Raw genomic sequence first — 19324 nt, 5'->3', positions numbered from 1 at the left:
AAATGTTTTGTTTTGCTTAGCGTCCTTTTTGGCTTCCCTGTTTTTGTTAGCGATGGCGTTGCTGTGGCCTCTGTTGGCCCTGTAATCCTGTAGCCCCTTTAGGCCTGCCCTTTGTTGTGGTCGTCTCTTTCACGTTGTTGAAGCTTTCGTAACTGTCGCCCCGAGATTTTGGTAGTCCCGTTCCGATAGTCTAAAGCGCCGTAGTTTGTGCTGATGACGATACTATTCACGTCTATTTACTCTACCTTGTTTAAGTTTATGACGTTAGGGTTATTTTGGCGATGGAGCGATGGGGGTGATGAGGGGTGATGGTGGCGATAGTGACCGCGTGAGCTATAGCGATCAAAGAAAATTGACGCCCATTTCATCCAGGCCCATTGATGGACATTTCCTGTGAAGGTAAGTCATTTCATTGTTATAATTTTTTTCATATTTAGCATTTAGTGCTCACCAATATAAAAATCCAGTGGTTGTGGCCTACTACGTTGTTTATCCGGCATTTCTTGCCGGTTTGGAAATCCGTTAAGGAATGTAGGATCAAACGTAGCGACAGTTGCATGTTTTTATGATGGAGACACTGTTGAATGAAGCACAGGGCCCTTGGTAAGTGCAAAATGGTCCGGATTCTTCTTTCATGAGGAGTAAAGCCTATTACTGATAGAATTCTTCATTTCGTCGATGGAGACCACCGTATTCAAAATTAGATTTTGATGAGTGAAAAGGCCTAATTAAAATTGGGATTAATTAAAATTGTGAAACTAACTTAGTTTTCTTATTCTGTTTGAGGGAATCCTCTTCCTTGACATTTTACGTGGCGATTGCTTGTTGAACATGGTCCACACCGCCACACCCATCTCTCACCGCCACGCCACTGCCGTCTCCAAAAGAGTCTTAAATCTTCAAAAGAGTCTTGAATCTTCAAAGGAGTCTTGAATCTCCAAAAAAGTGTTGTTTTGTTAAAGCCCAAACGCTCAACATTCCCTCGTTCTCAACATTGTCTCTTATTCATCGAATTGGAATTCCACCAAGAGTTTGATTCAAAAGAGAAAAAAATCCGGAGAAATAATTAAAATATTTGATCAACTCTTGTTTTTTTCCTTGACTTTTTCTCTGCTGGTGCTCTGTCAAACCAGTATAATGAGACGACGAAAGCAATGTCATCGTTTGGTCACTGATTTATCGTTTATTACTCACGATCTGTAATTCAATTCATTTAGATGAAAAAACAGCGTTTATCGTCTACTTTGGGAGCCATTTTTGATCTACGTGGTTTCCTACATCACTCTGTCACTTCTACCTATCTATCTATCTACGATTATGTGCTGAGCGATAGTGCTAGAATGTAAGCGAACAAATACCTAGTTATTATAGTGTATATCTAACGAGACTGAACGATTCAAAATGTGTCTTTTTTGAAATTCCAGGGATTTCGAAGCTATAGCAGCCTACTGTTCAAAATACGCTTCTTCACTTCCCATCGTGTTGTTGCTGGGATTCTTCACGTCCACTTCTATGCAGGTATGCACACATAAGAAAAGAATTTCACTTTTTGCGGTTCCTCGAGCATATAGCCTTCATCCGTCGTACTGTAATTCTTCTAGCGGTGATTTTCTGTTTTTAATACAATGTTTTTGCTAGTCGTCGTTTGCGAATTTTTTTCTGTTTTCACTCATCCTCTACATTCCCACGATTGAACGGTGCTGCGGTGGGTGGTTTCTAGTGGGATTAGTGGGTGGAACACTGTTTCTAGAAAAGCTCCGACTGGAAAACGTTTTGTGTACTCTCAATTCCCAAGAATGTGAGGTAGGAGGTGCTGCGAGGGGTGGGTTGTGGTGAGAGTAGTGGGCGGAAGAAAAGAGAGACGCAAAAAGTTTTCAGTAGTTGCTAGACCACCGTCGAGAGTGTAACTCCCAACTACGTTCTCGTTTCTCAGTGTCAATTTTTACTCCGTTTATTTTCATAAACACAAACTCTCGTCACCCGAGTCTCAAAAAATCGTGTGATTACGACAAACAATTTTGTGGTGTTTTTTTGTGTGTCGATCACCCTCATTCATCAATTTGGATTTTTTTATCAACTTTGGAATCATCAAGAGTACCCTCAAAAAATCGTGTGATTACGACAGTGTTGTGGTGTGTCGATCACCATCATTGTATCATCATCAATTTGGATTTTTTTATCAATATTGGAATAATCATGAATACCCGAGTTCTCGCCGCTCCCGTTTCGCTCGACTCGAGGGTGATGTAGCCTTCGTATTCCCGTTTGGGTGGTGGCGGTTGACGTCCGCGGATTGTGCCCAACACGGCTGTTTTCGCGGGTCAAGCGCTGCCTATTTGGTTTTCCGTCTTCCCGGAGGAAGATCTGTAACAGGCCGCCAATGCGCTCCAAATCCAAACCGAATCAGACTCTATGCGTTAGAACTTCGACTAAGTACGGGACGAATTGCTCGTCGGCCCGTAAATCTTGCAACACGCCGAACCGCACAGCAACCGCATGGAAAACAAAAAGGAGCGAGCGTCAGAAGAAGCGGATCAATCGGCCCACAAGTAGCCGGCCGCAGGTCCAAAAATGGTGCCTCCGCCTCTGCAGACGATTGCCGTCAAACGGTGCCGCGAACTCGAACCGGATGAGTTGATTATCATTCCGAGCAAATCCAGGCCGTCATTACCGGCAACAGCAGCAGCAGCGTCAGCCGTACAACCACCTCATCCGCCGTCTCTACCGACTCAACATCCGTTGCTCAGCGCCGATCTGCTCCACAGCCTCCAGTACTTTGCCCTTTTGCGCAAAAGTTCACCAACTCCTTTTTTCTTTATTCTATTTTCTTTTTATTTTGAAGTTTGATTATCAAAAATCGGATACCCGCTGAGAGAGGGAGTAGTGAGAGGAAATAATGGAACGATAAACAATTGTCGATTAAGCGCGAAACGAATTTGTTTGGGATAAGGAAGAGGGTAGAGAAGAAATGGGAGAGAAGAAAGAAAACAGCATGGAACTTTTTTTTCCTAATTTTAAAAAGTACTGAAAATGCGACAGGTTTTTTCTTCTTGGAATTTATTTTGTTGTTTAATTTATTTTGCGTCTCATTTAATGTTAAATTGAAATGTTGCAACGTCTAATCGGAAATCGTTAACGTAGCCGAACGTCTGTGATTGGGCCATGCGAGGAATTTCTGTTGTAAAGAGCACAGTGGGGGTCGGGGGTGGAGGGACTCTGGTGAGCTTCGATACATATGGGTTCTTCTTATTCCATCCTCTATTCTTCGACACACACACACGCAGTTCTGTTCGGTTTTTTTCTTCTTCTTATCAGTCGTTTTTGATGGTATATAATGGGGCTGCACGAACTGCCACATTCCACTGGCTCTTTTCTTTTCTTTTTTTTATTCTTTCATCTCTTTTGCCTTTTGGTTCTTGCGTTTGTTTGATAGTGAATGTTGAAGAGAGAAATGCCACACAATACCATATTGGGTCTAGTTTCTAGCCTCTTTTTTTATTTTATTTATTCGTCTGTATTATTTGTCTTTATTACACCTTTAATCTTTTTGAAAAAACCTTTTTGACTGTGGGATATGAATTACAAATGGGTGGAGTTAACTTAGAACATTTTATGTTGGGGATTGAAAAATATGAATAGACACAAAAAAAGGAGGAGGTGATTTTGTTGACGTTAAAAAAAAAGTAAGTAAAAACGCGCCTGTTTTTTTTCCGATTTTTGTTGTTTTCTTCTTCTTCGCGTTAAAAATAACGACGCAACTACCGATCGATCAAAAGAAATGAAATAATGGCCATATATATCTAAAGAAGAGGAGGGGAAAAAAAGTGTTACACGCCATCTGCATTTTTCGCCCATTCTTCGTGGTTGACTTTTTGAATTTTTTCTTATCTCCTTTTTTCTTTATCTGCCAATCCAACTAATTTCAGTCCTGTTTTGGAACTGCCTGAACCTTACGCCTGACATCATGCCGTACCGTACGAGTAACTCCGTCTTTAATAAAAAAATTTTGAAAAGTAATTGTTAATTTGAAATAGTTAGTTAGTATTTACGTCCTCCAGCTTTCGACAAAAAACCAGCTACCGATGGATGTTTACAGTCTGCTATGCCGTTACTGCCAGGGGAACGTATGATGTTAACATCATTCAGTAGCATTTGTCCATCAAAAATGCAAAATTCTGGTTTAACACCGCCTGTTGTTTTTTGGAAGATGCAGTAATTTCCAGACCATGTGTCATGTAGATGACATCAGCAGGCGATATTCCTGCTTTTTGTAAATCCTTCAAATTTGCGACCTGTTTGGTTGAGAGAAAATATATGGGAAAAAAATTAGAAGGTGGTTGCGTGGGATGAAGGAGCGCCTAGTAATAGGTTACTTACGTAATTAGAAATTTTCGCATTGAAATCCCCGGGGTAGTTGAGCATGTATCCCACTTTCCAATTGGGCATGTAATGGAACTTGAAAAGATCCGATGCATGAGCCAATGGAAGATGGAGATCGTTGGATTCAGCGCTCGATCTGTCGTGATGTGTCATATCCGACTCCAAACTGAGGATAGATCCATTGGCGGCTGCCTCCTGAATGATGTGGATCTCATAGTCCATCCCGGTTTTCTCTTTCAAAAATTCTCTAATAATCCTAAAATAAGAGAAATTTTAATAGTCAAAAATATTTATTAAGAAATTTATTAAATTTTTACCAGAAATTATCCAAAACAGATTGGCGCAGATTATCATAAAGGTAAGATAGAACAGCACAACCGCTTGATGATCTTGTCGCAAGAACAATCAAAAAACAGTTTCCGGAAGATCTAATGCAATTCAAGGGTGGCATATACCATGGGCCATCACCTTGTTTTAGCATTGACCCGGTTACATTGCAGGGAGAGCAACTATCATTATAAACCAGATTGGCAGCGGACCCCAGGTGGCCATCAACTTGGCACCAGAGTCCGTGTGATAACGTGTGAAAATCAATTTTTGGCAGAACCCCATTTACCGGCTGAATGAAACCGCTTGCCTTTTTGGGAAGACGAGCAGTTAATCCTGGTTTTTCAGTCACTAAATAAAAGGTTGAGGGCATATAGAAATTATCAATCGGTTGGCAACACACACAGCGCGACCAAAAAGCTTTACATTTGTTTATTTTTAATTATTCATATTTTTCTTCTTGGGGTTTTATTTAATTCTTTTGTTTTATCCCAGGGGTTGTGAACACAATAAAAAAAAGAAAATATTAATTCCAATCGAGGCCTATACTGGACTTTAACGGCGTGATTTCTTAACTGTCAGGAATGTCGGTGGTGCTTTTGGCGGAGGAGAAGCAAAGCGGCGGTGCTTAATTATCAATGGAATCATTTGAATCCGGTTCGTTTTTTTTTGGAATACGATATTTATATTTCTTTTGACACGAGTTTTCATTTATTTTTTTTTTAAATAATTTTTGGGGTAAGAAACTCAAGCCAGAGTTTCAGAAATCAAATGCGAACGTGTAAATGGTAACGCGTGGATACGTGAAAAAGATGATTTCCCAACAAGATACGGTCAGGAAAAAAAAAGAAGAAGAAATGGGGGAATCACACGTCTCTCAACTGTCTTTATTTTTTTTCTTCTTTTTCTTGTTTGTTGTTGTTGTTGTGGTGGTTGCTATGTGTCAGATTATCAAAGGCGAAGGCGTTTGGATGCGAGAAAAGAGGAAAGCAGAAAGAGAGAGAGAGACTCTAGTTGTTGTCCTACTGACTCTGTGCTGTGTGTGTCAAACTACTCGGAAAATGTAAACAGGATCTCCTACTCTTCTCCTTTTTTTTCTCCTTTGGCTGCGAGGATGCGAAGGTATTCGATTTTTATCGGATGCTGAAATGCCAAGTCGGACGATCCAATCACCTTTTCTATTTGGGATTACGATTTTTTTGTTTTACTGTTAAGAAACTGGACTTTTTCGTGGGAAAAATTGTTTCGATCATTTTGGGATCCGACAGAAAATTAAAAAAAAAGACAAGATGACGGAATGATAACGCGGAATATACAGGATGAATTACATCAGCAGCTTCGATCGGCACGTAACAGAAAAACACGAGCCGGCCGTTCGTAGAAGGGGAAATCAGTTCGCTTTTGTTTCAATCAGGAAAAAAAGGATCAAAAGGAGCTATAGACCAAAGAAGGAGCGGAGAGCCAAAGTGTGTGTCGAGGAGTAAAGAGCGCGAGAGCGCCTAGTGAAATCCTCGGGAGCTTTGTGTAGTGTAGTGTGTGTGTTCCAGTTGTGAAGTTCCAGCAGAACTTCTCTTCCACATTTACAAAGCTCCGCTTCTTTAAACAATTCACCAGCTTTTGATTTGATTGTGAATAATTGCCTTGTTGTCCACTTCAATGGCAATTTGCTTGGCATCTATCGTCGCTCTAATGCTGAATGAATCTGTTCCGTGTGGGAACAGGGCCGAGTGTTTTATATATAACAATGGGACGCTGGCAGAGAGAGGACTGTTCAAACTTTACATATTAGAGAGAGAGACCTCCTCCGTCGTGTGCTTGGGCTGTCAATAACAACTTTGACACACACTCCAAGTTATTGTCAATTGTCTTTTAGTTATTGTGATTTGGAATCATGTCATTGTCATATTATCATTGTCTTATCCTCTTTTTATTTTTATTTTGTTCTCTAGTTGAGCAGCATAAACGTAAATACATCAATTCTTATTGTGTGTCCGATCCGATCTCCGATCCATCGAATTATCTTTACAAAAATGAATAGGTATACAATTTTTACATCTCTTTTTTGTTGTGCGGGATGGGAGAGGCTAAAAGCCTAGTATTTTTTTAATTTATTTTAATTTATTTTATTAGGAAAGAAAGAGAAAGTAGATCGCCGGATCGTAGAAGATTGCGCGACGAAACCATTGCTGACAGGGTAGCACGATCCGCTAGCTGTGGCCAGCACATCCACCCACAAGCAGCTGCAGCAGCCGCCGCCATTCCGGCAGTAGGCCGTGGCAAGCACATCCATCCACAAGCAGTTGCAGCAGCCGCTGCCATTCCGTCAGTAGGCCCTGGCCAGCACATCCATCCACAAGCAGCTGCAGCAGCCGCCGCCATTCTGGCAGTAGGCCGTGGCAAGCACATCCATCCACAAGCAGCTGCAACAGCCGCCGCCATTCCGGCAGTAGGCCGTGGCCAGCACATCCATCCACAAGCAGTTGCAGCAGCCGCTGCAATTCCGGCAGTAGGCCGTGGCAAGCACATCCATCCACAAGCAGTTGCAGCAGCCGCCGCCATTCCGGCAGTAGGCCCTGGCCAGCACATCCATCCACAAGCAGCTGCAGCAGCCGCCGCCATTCCGGCAGTAGGCCGTGGCAAGCACATCCATCCACAAGCAGTTGCAGCAGCCGCTGCCATTCCGGCAGTAGGCCGTGGCAAGCACATCCATCCACAAGCAGTTGCAGCAGCCGCTGCCATTCCGGCAGTAGGCCGTGGCAAGCACATCCATCCACAAGCAGTTGCAGCAGCCGCTGCCATTCCGGCAGTAGGCCCTGGCCAGCACATCCATCCACAAGCAGCTGCAGCAGCCGCCGTCATTCCGGCAGTAGGTCCTGGCAAGCACATCCATTTACAAGCAGCTGCAGCAGCCGCCGCCATTCCGGCAGTAGGCCCTGGCCAGCACATCCATCCACAAGCAGCTGCAGCAGCCGCCGCCATTCCGGCAGTAGGCCGTGGCAAGCACATCCATCCACAAGCAGTTGCAGCAGCCGCTGCCATTCCGGCAGTAGGCCGTGGCAAGCACATCCATCCACAAGCAGTTGCAGCAGCCGCTGCCATTCCGGCAGTAGGCCGTGGCAAGCACATCCATCCACAAGCAGTTGCAGCAGCCGCTGCCATTCCGGCAGTAGGCCCTGGCCAGCACATCCATCCACAAGCAGCTGCAGCAGCCGCCGTCATTCCGGCAGTAGGTCCTGGCAAGCACATCCATTTACAAGCAGCTGCAGCAGCCGCCGCCATTCCGGCAGTAGGCCCTGGCCAGCACATCCATCCACAAGCAGCTGCAGCCGCCATTCCGGCAGTAGGCCGTGGCCAGCAGAATCATCCACAAGCAGCTGCAGCCGCCATTCCGGCAGTAGGCCGTGGCCAGCAGAATCATCCACAAGCAGCTGCAGCCGCCATTCCGGCAGTAGGCCGTGGCCAGCACATCCATCCACAAGCAGTTGCAGCCGGGCCGGTGCGCCGGGACCAACATGTTAAGCCACACATGTTGGTCCTTCAAAACTTATTTGATTTCGTGACTGGTGTCCTAAGGTCGGGGGTGACAATTCGGACTTTTCAAACGGAAGCGGGTTATACAACAACTTATTCCATACAAGGTAATCATTTTTTAATTCATTTTAATATTTTTACTTATTAATCATTTCTTTTTTCATACAGGTGATGAATATGTGGCACGCTACCACTCCATTCGTAACTTCGTGGCAGACAACAAGCGCGAGGCCGGTACCATGTTCCTTAATCATTTGATTGATGTTGGAGCGGTGGTAATGAATGGCCCCATTATCACCGCAGGCCCAAATTTCCTACGCTACGTAGAGTATCTGGATCTTGGCAGATTTGGATACTACAACGTTCACAATGCACGTTGTGGTGTCGAGCACCATCTTGGTGAGGGAAATTTCACATTCCTACAAACTGGAGGACCGGGACGCTATATCTGCTCGCTACAATTCCCAATATATGGGCCAAGTAAGACTTTATTGATATATTTTTTAAAAAAATTATTTTCTAATTTTATCTGTTATTTGTTTTCTATTTCAGATCTGCTGATAGAGTTCACCGTCTTGCTGAAACCAGGAAAGAAGCAAGAAATCTTGCCTTCCTCGCGTTTGCCCATGAATTATTTGCCGCAAGAATAATTCTTGAGGCACCCCAAGCCGTGTATGAACTTCCAGCTGGACTCGAAGCAATGCCACAGCGCGTGTACGGCGCGTGAATCCTTCCTGCTCCTGATGCCGAGGATATGTCAACTTCTAAGGGATTGCTCTCCCCCCCCCCCGCTCCTCCTCCTCCTCCTCCATCCACTCTCTTCATCTATAGGCAATTCCACGTGTTTATATCGACGTCGGCGAATAGTCTAGATCTCGTTCGTCTTCATCTTATTGAGTCGCCCATCATCATCATCGCCCACCCCATGGTACTACTACAACAACAACAACAACAACAACAAGTCAACATCCACAACATACTCGGGGATATATATGGGCAAATAAAAAAGCGAGACAGGAGAGAGAGAGCGAGAGAGAGGGAGAGAGAGAGTCCCATGTATAAATAAGGCCGCACAGCTGAGCAACCAGCGAATATAAATACAAATATTCTCGAGAAAAACGTCAAACGCGCCAGCAGAGAGATCCATCAGTCACAATCACTCGCCCTGTCCATTGTAGTATGTGCATATATACGCCGTTTGAATTTTCCAGTGGCAGGAGGGGGAAAAGAAATAATCAAAATAAAAAATAAAAAAATAAAGTAAAAAAAAAAAGAAGCTATGTCGGCTCTTTTTTTCCCCACGATGGCATCGGGCCATATCATTATCCAGTTCAATAGTTACATTGAGATATAGACGCCTCGGAATGATGGTGAAGTTTTGGCATGGCGTCAAAGACAAAAAAGACGTTTGCAGCGAACGAATAGCACCGAGCTGACGAGAGAGAATCGAACAACACGGGCCCTGCTGCTGTTGATTGGAAAAAAAAAGAAACGACGCCAACGACGCAGGGTATATAGATAGATCACGGCCTACTCTATGGTTAAGGCCTGTAGACTTGTATCTACTGCTATGAAGGTGAGAGGTGTGGCCAAATCCCCTATCCTTGCCCGGGCAAGAGCCAATCAGAAAAAATATCGAGGCTGAAACTTCGCCATCTGGTGTTTCAAGATGCAAATCTCGTTGTAAAGTAAATAATTTTCCACTTTTTCGTACTAAGTTCAATAGCAGTTGTTTAGGAAAACGACTAAATAGGGTAGAACTACATTCCATAATTTCCGCAAAATTATTCTAATCAATTACTCCGTGAAACACAACCTTTTTCATAAACTGTAAATAAAAAAATCTTCCTCTCGATCTGGAATTGAACGCCATCCCTAGTACATGGTGGTGAACACCGCTAACCACTCGCCTATCATTGCCTAGAAAGCTGTAAAAAACTTGAAAGATTAAATGGCTACCTAACCATTCTAACGAGAAAGCAATATCGAACGCCAGATGGCGAAGTTGCAGCCTCGTTTTTTCTTCTGATTGGCTCTTGCATGGGGAAAGGATAGGGAATTTTGCAGATCCTCTCGCCTTCATGTGGCAGGATTCAAGTTTACAGGCCTTAACCATTAAGTAGGCCATGAGATAGATATACACATGCAAGCTGCTGGAAAAGCAGAAGAACAAGACTCCTTGATGGGTGTCGATGGTCCATTAGGATCCCGCAGTAGAGAAAACATGAGAAAGACAGAGCTCATCTCTCCATGAAAGAAGGTCTGTTATTTTGATTTTGTTTTGTTTTTGTTTCGCTGGAAAATCGGGAGCGAATCAGAAACAAAGTTGTAAGAGGATAAAGAATCCTGTCCAGAGAGGAATTTCAGCGTTGACTGGGATCGATACAATGACAGGAGAGGGTCGATCCACTCGGATGTGCCAGAGAGACGCACATTTTACGCAGCGGCAACCGAGTCATACGCGGACATAAACGGGACTCGCACACTCGCACACACACACACACACACACACACAACACACAAAACCGGCCGGGAAAGAGGAAACAACAAGGAGTTCTACAATGTGTACAAAAGCTAATAGCAGTGTGTATATCGTCGAAAGGAGAAGAGCGACCTTTTCAATCATCTATTTAGCCTACCAACAAGTTTATAATAGAAGACATATCGCGAAAGAAAGAGAGTGACTCTGCTAGCCCGAAAAAATTGTCTGTTTAAAAATTAGCTCTCTCACTTATATCTCTTTCTCAATTTTTTTAACTTTCTCTGTAACTTGTGTGCTTCTATGCGAGCAGTTTCTTTTCATCGATCGGTTAGGTCATAACAATAGTCTCCAACACATAACATAACCAAAAAAAGAAATAAGATAATGAAAGTAAGAACACTTACAGGTAGTATACACTGATTTGAACAGATTGTTCATGTCTGGACACTTTGCTTTTTCCAATGCAGATTCCATAAACTGATGACCAGTAAAGCCTTTAGGATATGCCCTTTTTTTCTTTAACAATTGATTTTCCAAAAATTCTTTGGTAATTATACTCATTTTGGACGAGTTAAACTGTTGGAGAACTTGTGGCTGTGCTGGAGGGAACAGAACTGAAGGGCAGATGAAATGGACCAAACTGTTACAAAATGCCTGAGGCAAAAACGTGCTACGACACGCGCGCCTAAATGTAATAGCCCGTAGCATATGAAAAAATTTGCGGGTAGAAAAGGAACTATAAAGCTAGCCGAGTCAATTGCTTTTTCTTTCTTTCTTTAATTTATAGATATATTTTTGTATCAATCGATTTAAGGGGGTGGGGAAATGTTGTGTGTGAACAATCTGAATTATTCGCTCGCGTTATTTCCTGTAAATTTGATTCTGACCTGATTTTCAGAACGGGAAATGATAATGGTCTCCGGTCGACGAAGAAATTCCTCGCCACCGTCTTCTCCCACCATATTCTTTTATTTGGCGCTGCTACACACTTTGTCGGATTTTATTTCTTTATTTTTCTATCCTCTTATATAAAGTCTATCCTTAAAAAAGGGATAGCCCAATTTTTTATAAGGATTCCGTGTAGAGAAAAAAAACCAACTCGCAAGTCGATTTCATGGGATCCCGAACTCTTGATGATGAGAGTCGCCGACATCTGTACAGTAAATATTGCAAAAGACTTTGTAGTACGTGTTGGAACAGCCTGGGGCTACTGTGTGACAGAGTTGTCTCTTATTCATCATTTTCCCGAGCATTTCTTTTCCCTTTTTTTGTTGGGTTGTTGTCGTGATCTGCCAACGTGTGTGTCTCGGGCGAAACGATGCCCCGTGGCAGAACACACATATCAAAAACTGGGTGGGGGGAGGGGGGGGGGGGCGACAACGACGGCCTTCATCTTCTTCTTCTCTTCTTCTTCGTCCGCTTCTCCTTTTATTCATAATCATAACGTTTCCTACTCGTCCTCTTTCTCTCTCTCACTCCCGACTGCCAGCAGAGCGATCCTTATTGATTTCTGCGCGTTCACCATGTCACCATGCGCCCGTTCGGGCTCGGCTCCTCCGTGTTGTTGTTGTTGTTGTTGACAATGTTTTACTCTCGTTTCTTTTCTCTCCCTCTCTGTCCCACACACACACACACATTCATCTTTTTCCTTTTTTGGGGGGGAGGACTAATAATTTACGATATGCTTACAAACATTTTATTCGCAGACGGCCCGTCATGGATTCCCGCATCAACCGACCGCCTTGGCCTACGATCCAATTCAGCGGCTCGTCGCCATTGGAACCAACCGGAGCCATTCGAATGTAAGTCTTTCTGGTTTTGTTTTTATCTTTTTTTACTCTTCATTCTTTAGCAGAGTTATCACCGTCCCCCCTTTTTAGTAGCTATGACTTGATCCGCACTGTGTGCGTATAGATAGTAGATCTTCCTCCTATCCATTTCCGAGAAAGGAGGAAGACGAACGGACAAGAGAGAGAGAGAGAGAGAGAATCTGAAATCTCTCTTGTTTGTTTCTCTTGGGAGAGATTGTCTTGTCCTTCTCGTGTTTCTCATTTGCGCTAGTGAGGAAGATGAATTGATTGACCGTCTCTGTGTAGTACAAACTATCCAGCTAAAATCTTTTTTGCCTTTGCCTCCTATCTTGGTTGGTGGCCTGTTGCATATCTTTCACTCGGCGAGCGACTATAGAGCGCACCGAAGAGATCGTAGAGAGAAGACTAGATCGCCACTGGCTGGATCGATCGATACTTGGTCGATCTTTTGTTGTGTGTATCTTTATCCATTGTTTGAAATTGAACCGGGGGTGAGTTTGTGGATGCCATTGGCACTGAATCGGAACAGCCAACCACACACACACACACAGACAAAGACGTACACAAGATAAAACATCTGGAGGTTTTTTGGTTAAAGGGAGAAACAAATTTTGTTTGCGGGAGTTCCAGGAATTCCCGCATGTAATTGGTCTGGGCTCCTTCCGCCTCTGCGATCCTGCACATGTCTAAGGATCTATCAGCTGGGCTTTTGTCAATAGTGAAAAGGGGGGAAGCTGCTTGTGCATATGCTGGGGAAGTTGGGGCGAGGTCTATTAGGTTTGTTGTATAGTCGAGTAGTAATCTGCTTTCGTTACAGATGCTCAAGTCCCTAGCCGAAAAGGAAATGGGGCGGTGGAATAAGAAGAATTTGCATAATACCAACTACTTGAACGATTATTTAAAAAAAGTTGTCCTTTCTCTCTTATTTTATCTTTTCCATTATTTGGTTTTCTTTACTTCGTGGAGAAATGACGTCTGTCAATGGCGAAAATCTTCAGAAAATGATTTTAATTAAATATTATTGATAAATATAGATTCCTTCAGAGAATAAGCAGGAATTAGGCCTACCATTTTTATGACGAAAAAATTCAAAAAAACTTTACCCCATAATAACTAACGTATACGATTTTACTCCATGGTAAATTTAATAAAAATGCTTTTTTTTAGAGAATAACATATGATACGAAATTTTTTGAAATAAATTAGTTTCAATGGCAGGCATCAACAACGTCTTTTTTCATCTCGCTTTTTGGGGATTTAAGATGTACTTGAACATTTTCAGTGATTAATTAATATAGCTCCTCACAACTCCACACTTTGAGCAAGTTGCAAGAGCAAAAGTTGATTTTTTTCATCCACCCTCTGGAATTGGACACCAACGGCCATACAAACAAAGTTATGAGCTTTTTTTAAAGTTCGGTTACTTAAAGATTGGTTGTTATGGTTCCTCATATATTCAATATTCCATTTATGTATCGCGCAACATAGAAATAGTGCAACACTGGTGTTCAGTAGCTAAATTCGTTGATGACCATACAAAAAAGGTATTCTTTTTCCCTGTATAAAGTTAACCCTGTATATTAATGCCACGTCCAGCTCCTTGGTTTTTTTTACCGTTGTAGCCACTTATTTTAAGAAATATCGTCGACATACCAATGGCTTGGAAGTTTAACACAAAGATTACAATAAGACCAAACTATTTTTTTTTAATCTGTACATACACATGCCACCATTCTCCAGCAGTGCGTCCGTGACGTGGAGACAAATTTTCCCTTCTTCAAAAATGAATTCTATTACATGGTTGGTTTTCCACACTCAACTCTTTTATCCATTTCTCTACAGCAAAATAAGTTATGAATTTGCTAAAAATTTAAGAAATATGAAATAATAATGAATTATCAAAGAGATTAAAAATTAATTAATTAATAGCAAATGTGATAGCGTATTCTCGTGGTGGTCGTATACTATAACAAAAAATACTTGTTGTATATGACAACAGCCTAATCTTAGACTTGATGAAAACAGCATCAAGGCTACGCCGACCATCCTAACTAGGTCCGTAAACGTTAAAAGTACCTTTTCCTGTAACAAGGTAAGACTATATATAATAAATCAAACAAAAGCAAGTTCCACGAAGAAATAAAAATATGTGAACAACAATGTTTGTAATACGTTACTCATGATCGTTTCGGTGATCAGGGATAGTGACCTGCTCAACCTTTGTTGAATCTCCCTGAGCAAACAGCATTCTTCCACGAAGAATAGAACCAGGGAACCAGATTCCGAGAAATGACCTAATTCAATCCGCGTGGCGGGCGTAATCTTGGATATTGTTGGTCACATCTAGCTCCTCGGATTTGATAACCATCGGAAATACTTATTTGAATTTTTTTTATTCATCACTGGTCACGTGACGCTGAGGAAAAACACGCGAGAACGATTCACTGTTTATTTAACGGGTGCCAGTTGCGAACTTAACATGTGTTTCCAAGGGGAAGGGTTAAGAAATTGCCGCTTAATTCATTTATTAGTTTTATTTGTTATCATTTGGTTTTTGTTGCAAAGTATCCGTACCAAAACCTCGTGTGACTTTTCGACTAGTGTACACCGTAGCGATGGTTAGCGAGACTGTACTATAAATTTTATTGATTCAGATTATGATTCTTTCGTTGTTGTGTGTTTTACTGAAGTCTGAGAGTCAATTGAATGGAAAGAAAAATAAATGGCTTTTTTTAAATATAATGTAGTTCTTCGTTAGTTGCAGAGGATCGTGAAGTTTACTGCGGAAATCTGGAATTTCTGAAGGGTCGCAGTGTCCTGGTTATCCCTTTAAGACTTTATAATTATGATTATAGCGTGTCTCAACTGTTAAGGTTAAGGTATATATTATTCAAGTTCTTCTTCGATGCCATGGAATACCATGCATTTCATAGAAAGTTGATGTCATTCTGTTGTATTTATGAAGAATATCCATGAAGCATAAATAAAGCAGAACTCGCACCCCAGCTTTTTTAAGCCCAAAATATTTTACAGCTGAACGTCGCACCACAGATTCCCCCCTAAGGTATTGAGACCGAAGTTCCCATACAACTAATGTAATTCCTTCTCCTGCTAAGATTTACATTGTTCTGGAAAATTCCAATCCGTGGGACTGGCTGGGACGGTCGTCAACCCAGACTTTATGCAATTGTTGATATGCTTCCTACCAAGTTGACATTATGCTCACCAGCAGTAGAGATGACAACGTACCGAAAGACGTCGGTAACGTTGAGCCAATAGAGCATGCATTGGTTGATTGGAGAAGTGCAGCGGGAAAAAATTTAAGAGAAAAGCTCAAACTTTGTGGGGAAAAATTAAGTTTACAATTGCGTTTACAACTGTGCAATGTTACGATCAAATTTACAGGAGATGGGTTGAGCATAAACTATATCTTTGTATTTAACAGAGTGGACAATACTACTACTTTAAAGACCCGTAGTCGTCATGAGACTCCTAGCTTAGGTTTAAAAAATAAAAAAAATAAAATGGAAGATTTGCAGTAATACAGTTGGTGGTAGCTGGAGAGAGACGGTGTCATTATGTGAGAGAAAATAGCTCCCCAGATAGGAATTTTTGTCCCAAGGCGGGACCAAAGCCGTGCGGCTGGTGCGGTGGGCACAGGGGAATCTCTAAGATGTCCCATTGCGAGCCCTTATTTGGATACGTCACTCATTTTTCATCTTGTCGGATACGTCATTTTTTACTCCCTCTCGTAGAAGTCTCTGATGCGTCCCGTTTTTATTTTTTGGCTCCTTCTCGACACTTAGAAAATTTCGGAGAATTTGTCTTTGTCTTTTCGCGGCAAAGTTTGATTCTAAAATCTTATTATTACCTTTATCTTCGAAATTGTATATATGAATTCGTGGCCCATCTGTACAGTACTGGCTTCTCACCACGACGATCCGAGTTCGATCCCCGGTTCAGGTTGCATATTTCTTCAACAATGCTGTTAGTACGCTGTCGATTTATGTAGTGTTTCCGGTAACACTTTGCATACTTTGACAAATAAACTTGTCGTCCGGATATCCGGTTCAGCGTTCGTGAAAAGATGTCGGCACAGCAAACAGTCATAACAAAAAGAAGAGGAAAGAAAAAAGGAACGAAATTCAGAGTCCAGAAAAATATTTATTATTAATGACATCTTGAGATCCTTTTTCCGTCCCAAGTACGTCTAAAGTCCATCCAATGGGACGGGATAAGGACCGCTATGAGATCTCGGCGAAGCGGACATTGGCCATACGTAAAAGACGTCCTTGGAATGTAAACTTGGGAATCTGCTATGTGCCAAGTACATCTCAGACGTCTCAAAGTGACGTATTTTGGACGTCTATGGGACTGCACTGTGCTATCTGGGTCGTGCGTTTGCGCTAAACGAGGATTTTATCGACTTACGGTTTCAGATGGCCGATTTTTTTACTCTCTGGTGAGTTTTTAGACCGGATTTGTTAGGAGAGATAGAGAGTTAAAGAAGAGAGGAACCAAAAACTGGTACATTAAAGGACCAGGGAGTTGGTGACAAGGATAGGCACAAGCAGACAGTGGGTTTATTACGAATGGAAGAGAGGATGTCGAGATTCTCAACCTGCAATCCGGAAACTTGGGGTGGAAAGAAGGTGAAGGAGGAAATGTATGATGCACATAGCTCCACAGGGGTATCTCTGAACTGGCAGGGACGCGACCCGGAGAGCACTCAGTACATTATGTAGGTGGCCAGTTAGTTCACCGAATTTGAGCCAAGAAAACCAATAATAATGTCCAGAATACCCGTGTTGTCCATCAACATCACACAGAATTGAAAAGGCAAACAGAACGTAGCCGCAGCACACAAGGGACAGAAAGAAGCATTAGCTCATTGTTGTCCAAGATAAGGACATAAGACGATCTCAGCCGCGGAGTCTCGACTTCATGCTGACGCACGATGCTGGGGAAATACTAAGAAATCCATAAGAGGGACGACTGCGAAAAGTTAATAGACGAAGATCAATAATGAAAAGCGGCAAGCTCTAGAAAAAAATTTTCTATTGAAAGGTAGCTATTGAAGAGAATGAGGAGCACTTCTGTTGATACAGTTCTGAATGCTTATATGGAAGCCTTTAGAACCTTCCGCTGGCTAAATCGTGCTTTCTTGACCCCCGCCTTGATGTTAAGAAGCGAAGCTTATAAGGAACAGTCATGCAGGATGATCGGCTCAACGACGGAAAATTACAGGAACTAGATGCGGTTTTTTATTTAGGCTCAAGGAGTTTCGCAGGCAGCCAATCACCATAAAAAATGCTTTCCTGACAGCAATGACGTTTGATTTAAAGTGAGATACCCATTTCAATCTGCTACCCAGGGTGAGGCCTAGGAATACAATTTCTGTAGACGGCATTGTAAGAACGTCATTAATGAATGAAGGCACTTTTTGAAGAAAATCAAAAAGACTTGAGAATAAAACCTTGAGGGCAACCTAGGTTCACAGTGTGAGTCCTTACAGAGCCATGGTGTGACCATGAGACTGTGCGATCAGTCAGAAAGCAAGAGACAGGTACATGGGGCAGTACTCATGATTTGAGCGGAAAAAATATAACGGTACCATCATGCTGCAGCAAATACGCTTTATATATCGAGAAATATGCTGTAACTACAGTTTCTTAGCAGAATGAGCTTTTCTATAAATGAGACAGGAGCATGACCGGCAGACTCGGTGGATTTTTCCTCCAAAAAACCGTGCTGGTTGGGACCACTGGCTGTGGCAAGCATGCCATTGAAGTCAGGATAGGATAACTTTTACGAGTATTTGTACTAGACTGTTGACTAAGCTGATCGGCCTGAAGCCGTTAAAAACACTGTAATCAGCTTTGTTTGGTTTGCTAATCAGAGCACCCTTTGTTGTTTTGCAGCAATTGGGCAAGTACTGTAGTTTAAAGCAGGCAGTTAAGACAAATAAAAGATGGAGTTTAATGACTGGGAAGGATTCGATGATGCTCATGGTGATACCATCAAAGCTAGGAGCAGCCTCAGAGTTCGGATAGTCGATCGAAGTCATTAGCCCCCACACTGTTAACGAGAGGTGGAGGGGCGAAGCTAGGGTTTTTTCATAAGCCCTACAAAACAAAATCTTCCATCGCGGAGTGGGCATCCACCGTGAAGAGAAAGTGGCTCGTTAAGAAAGAAATGATCGATGTAGCTGTCAAGAACTGCAGAAGGGTCAGATACGGCCTCGCCGCTAACATTTACTAACGGCGGGAGAGGAATATTGATGGCTTTGTCAGAGAAGATCTTGAGGGCAGAGAATAAGTCAGAGAAAGACGGGTTTCATTCGCACAATAATATTAAACACAGTTCTTTGCCTTCCGTAAATCCCTTTGATAAGTAGCTTTGAATGAAGTGAATTTTGCTCGATTCTCTCCAGTTTTTAGTACGGCCCATATTTCAAACGATTGTCTTGTTTAGTAGCGTAAAGTACACAGTTCTTTGTTCAAGTATAGCAGAGATCTGAAGGTATTTCCCCAAGAGTGTAGGTCAACGACTGCAACCTGGAGTGTCGATCTGAGAAGTACGGCCCGGCAAGAGTTGGCAAGAGAAATACTCACCCAAATGGGTGCACCAAAAGCATGATTTCACGCATGATGTTCACCAGAACAGGGGTTTTGATGGCGGACATATGGTTCTTCAAAGAGAAATATATCTAAGTTGCCCTCTAAGACGGTCTCAAATAGAGCTGCCGCAGTGGCCGTTGTGTGGCACAGAATCTATTGAAGGGATTTAAAGT

The 19324-nt window shown here is 42.4% G+C and overlaps 2 protein-coding genes across 2 annotated transcripts; one reads left to right on the top strand and one right to left on the bottom strand.

The window, feature by feature from the left end:
- Positions 1-3884: 3884 nt before the first annotated feature.
- Positions 3885-5840, bottom strand: LOC124352627. The gene is made up of 3 exons (XM_046802177.1): positions 4698-5840; positions 4378-4636; positions 3885-4292 (listed from the first exon to the last, which is right to left on the bottom strand). The coding sequence occupies exons 1-3, from the start codon at positions 5078-5080 to the stop codon at positions 4143-4145; spliced, it is 792 nt and encodes a 263-aa protein (XP_046658133.1). The 5' UTR covers positions 5081-5840; the 3' UTR covers positions 3885-4142.
- An 897-nt stretch (positions 5841-6737) lies between these two features.
- LOC124311902 (elastin-like) lies at positions 6738-10099 on the top strand. The gene is made up of 4 exons (XM_046776270.1): positions 6738-6745; positions 6838-8345; positions 8407-8718; positions 8791-10099. Exons 1-4 carry the CDS (start codon positions 6738-6740, stop codon positions 8886-8888), a joined length of 1926 nt encoding a protein of 641 aa, XP_046632226.1. The 3' UTR covers positions 8889-10099.
- The last annotated feature ends 9225 nt before the right edge of the window (positions 10100-19324 follow it).

The sequence above is a fragment of the Daphnia pulicaria genome, chromosome 8 (assembly GCF_021234035.1).
Source record: "Daphnia pulicaria isolate SC F1-1A chromosome 8, SC_F0-13Bv2, whole genome shotgun sequence".
NCBI classification, from domain to species: domain Eukaryota; kingdom Metazoa; phylum Arthropoda; class Branchiopoda; order Diplostraca; family Daphniidae; genus Daphnia; species Daphnia pulicaria.
The sequence above is the reverse complement of the archived record's forward strand: the minus strand, read 5'-3'. Positions and strand labels throughout refer to the sequence as shown.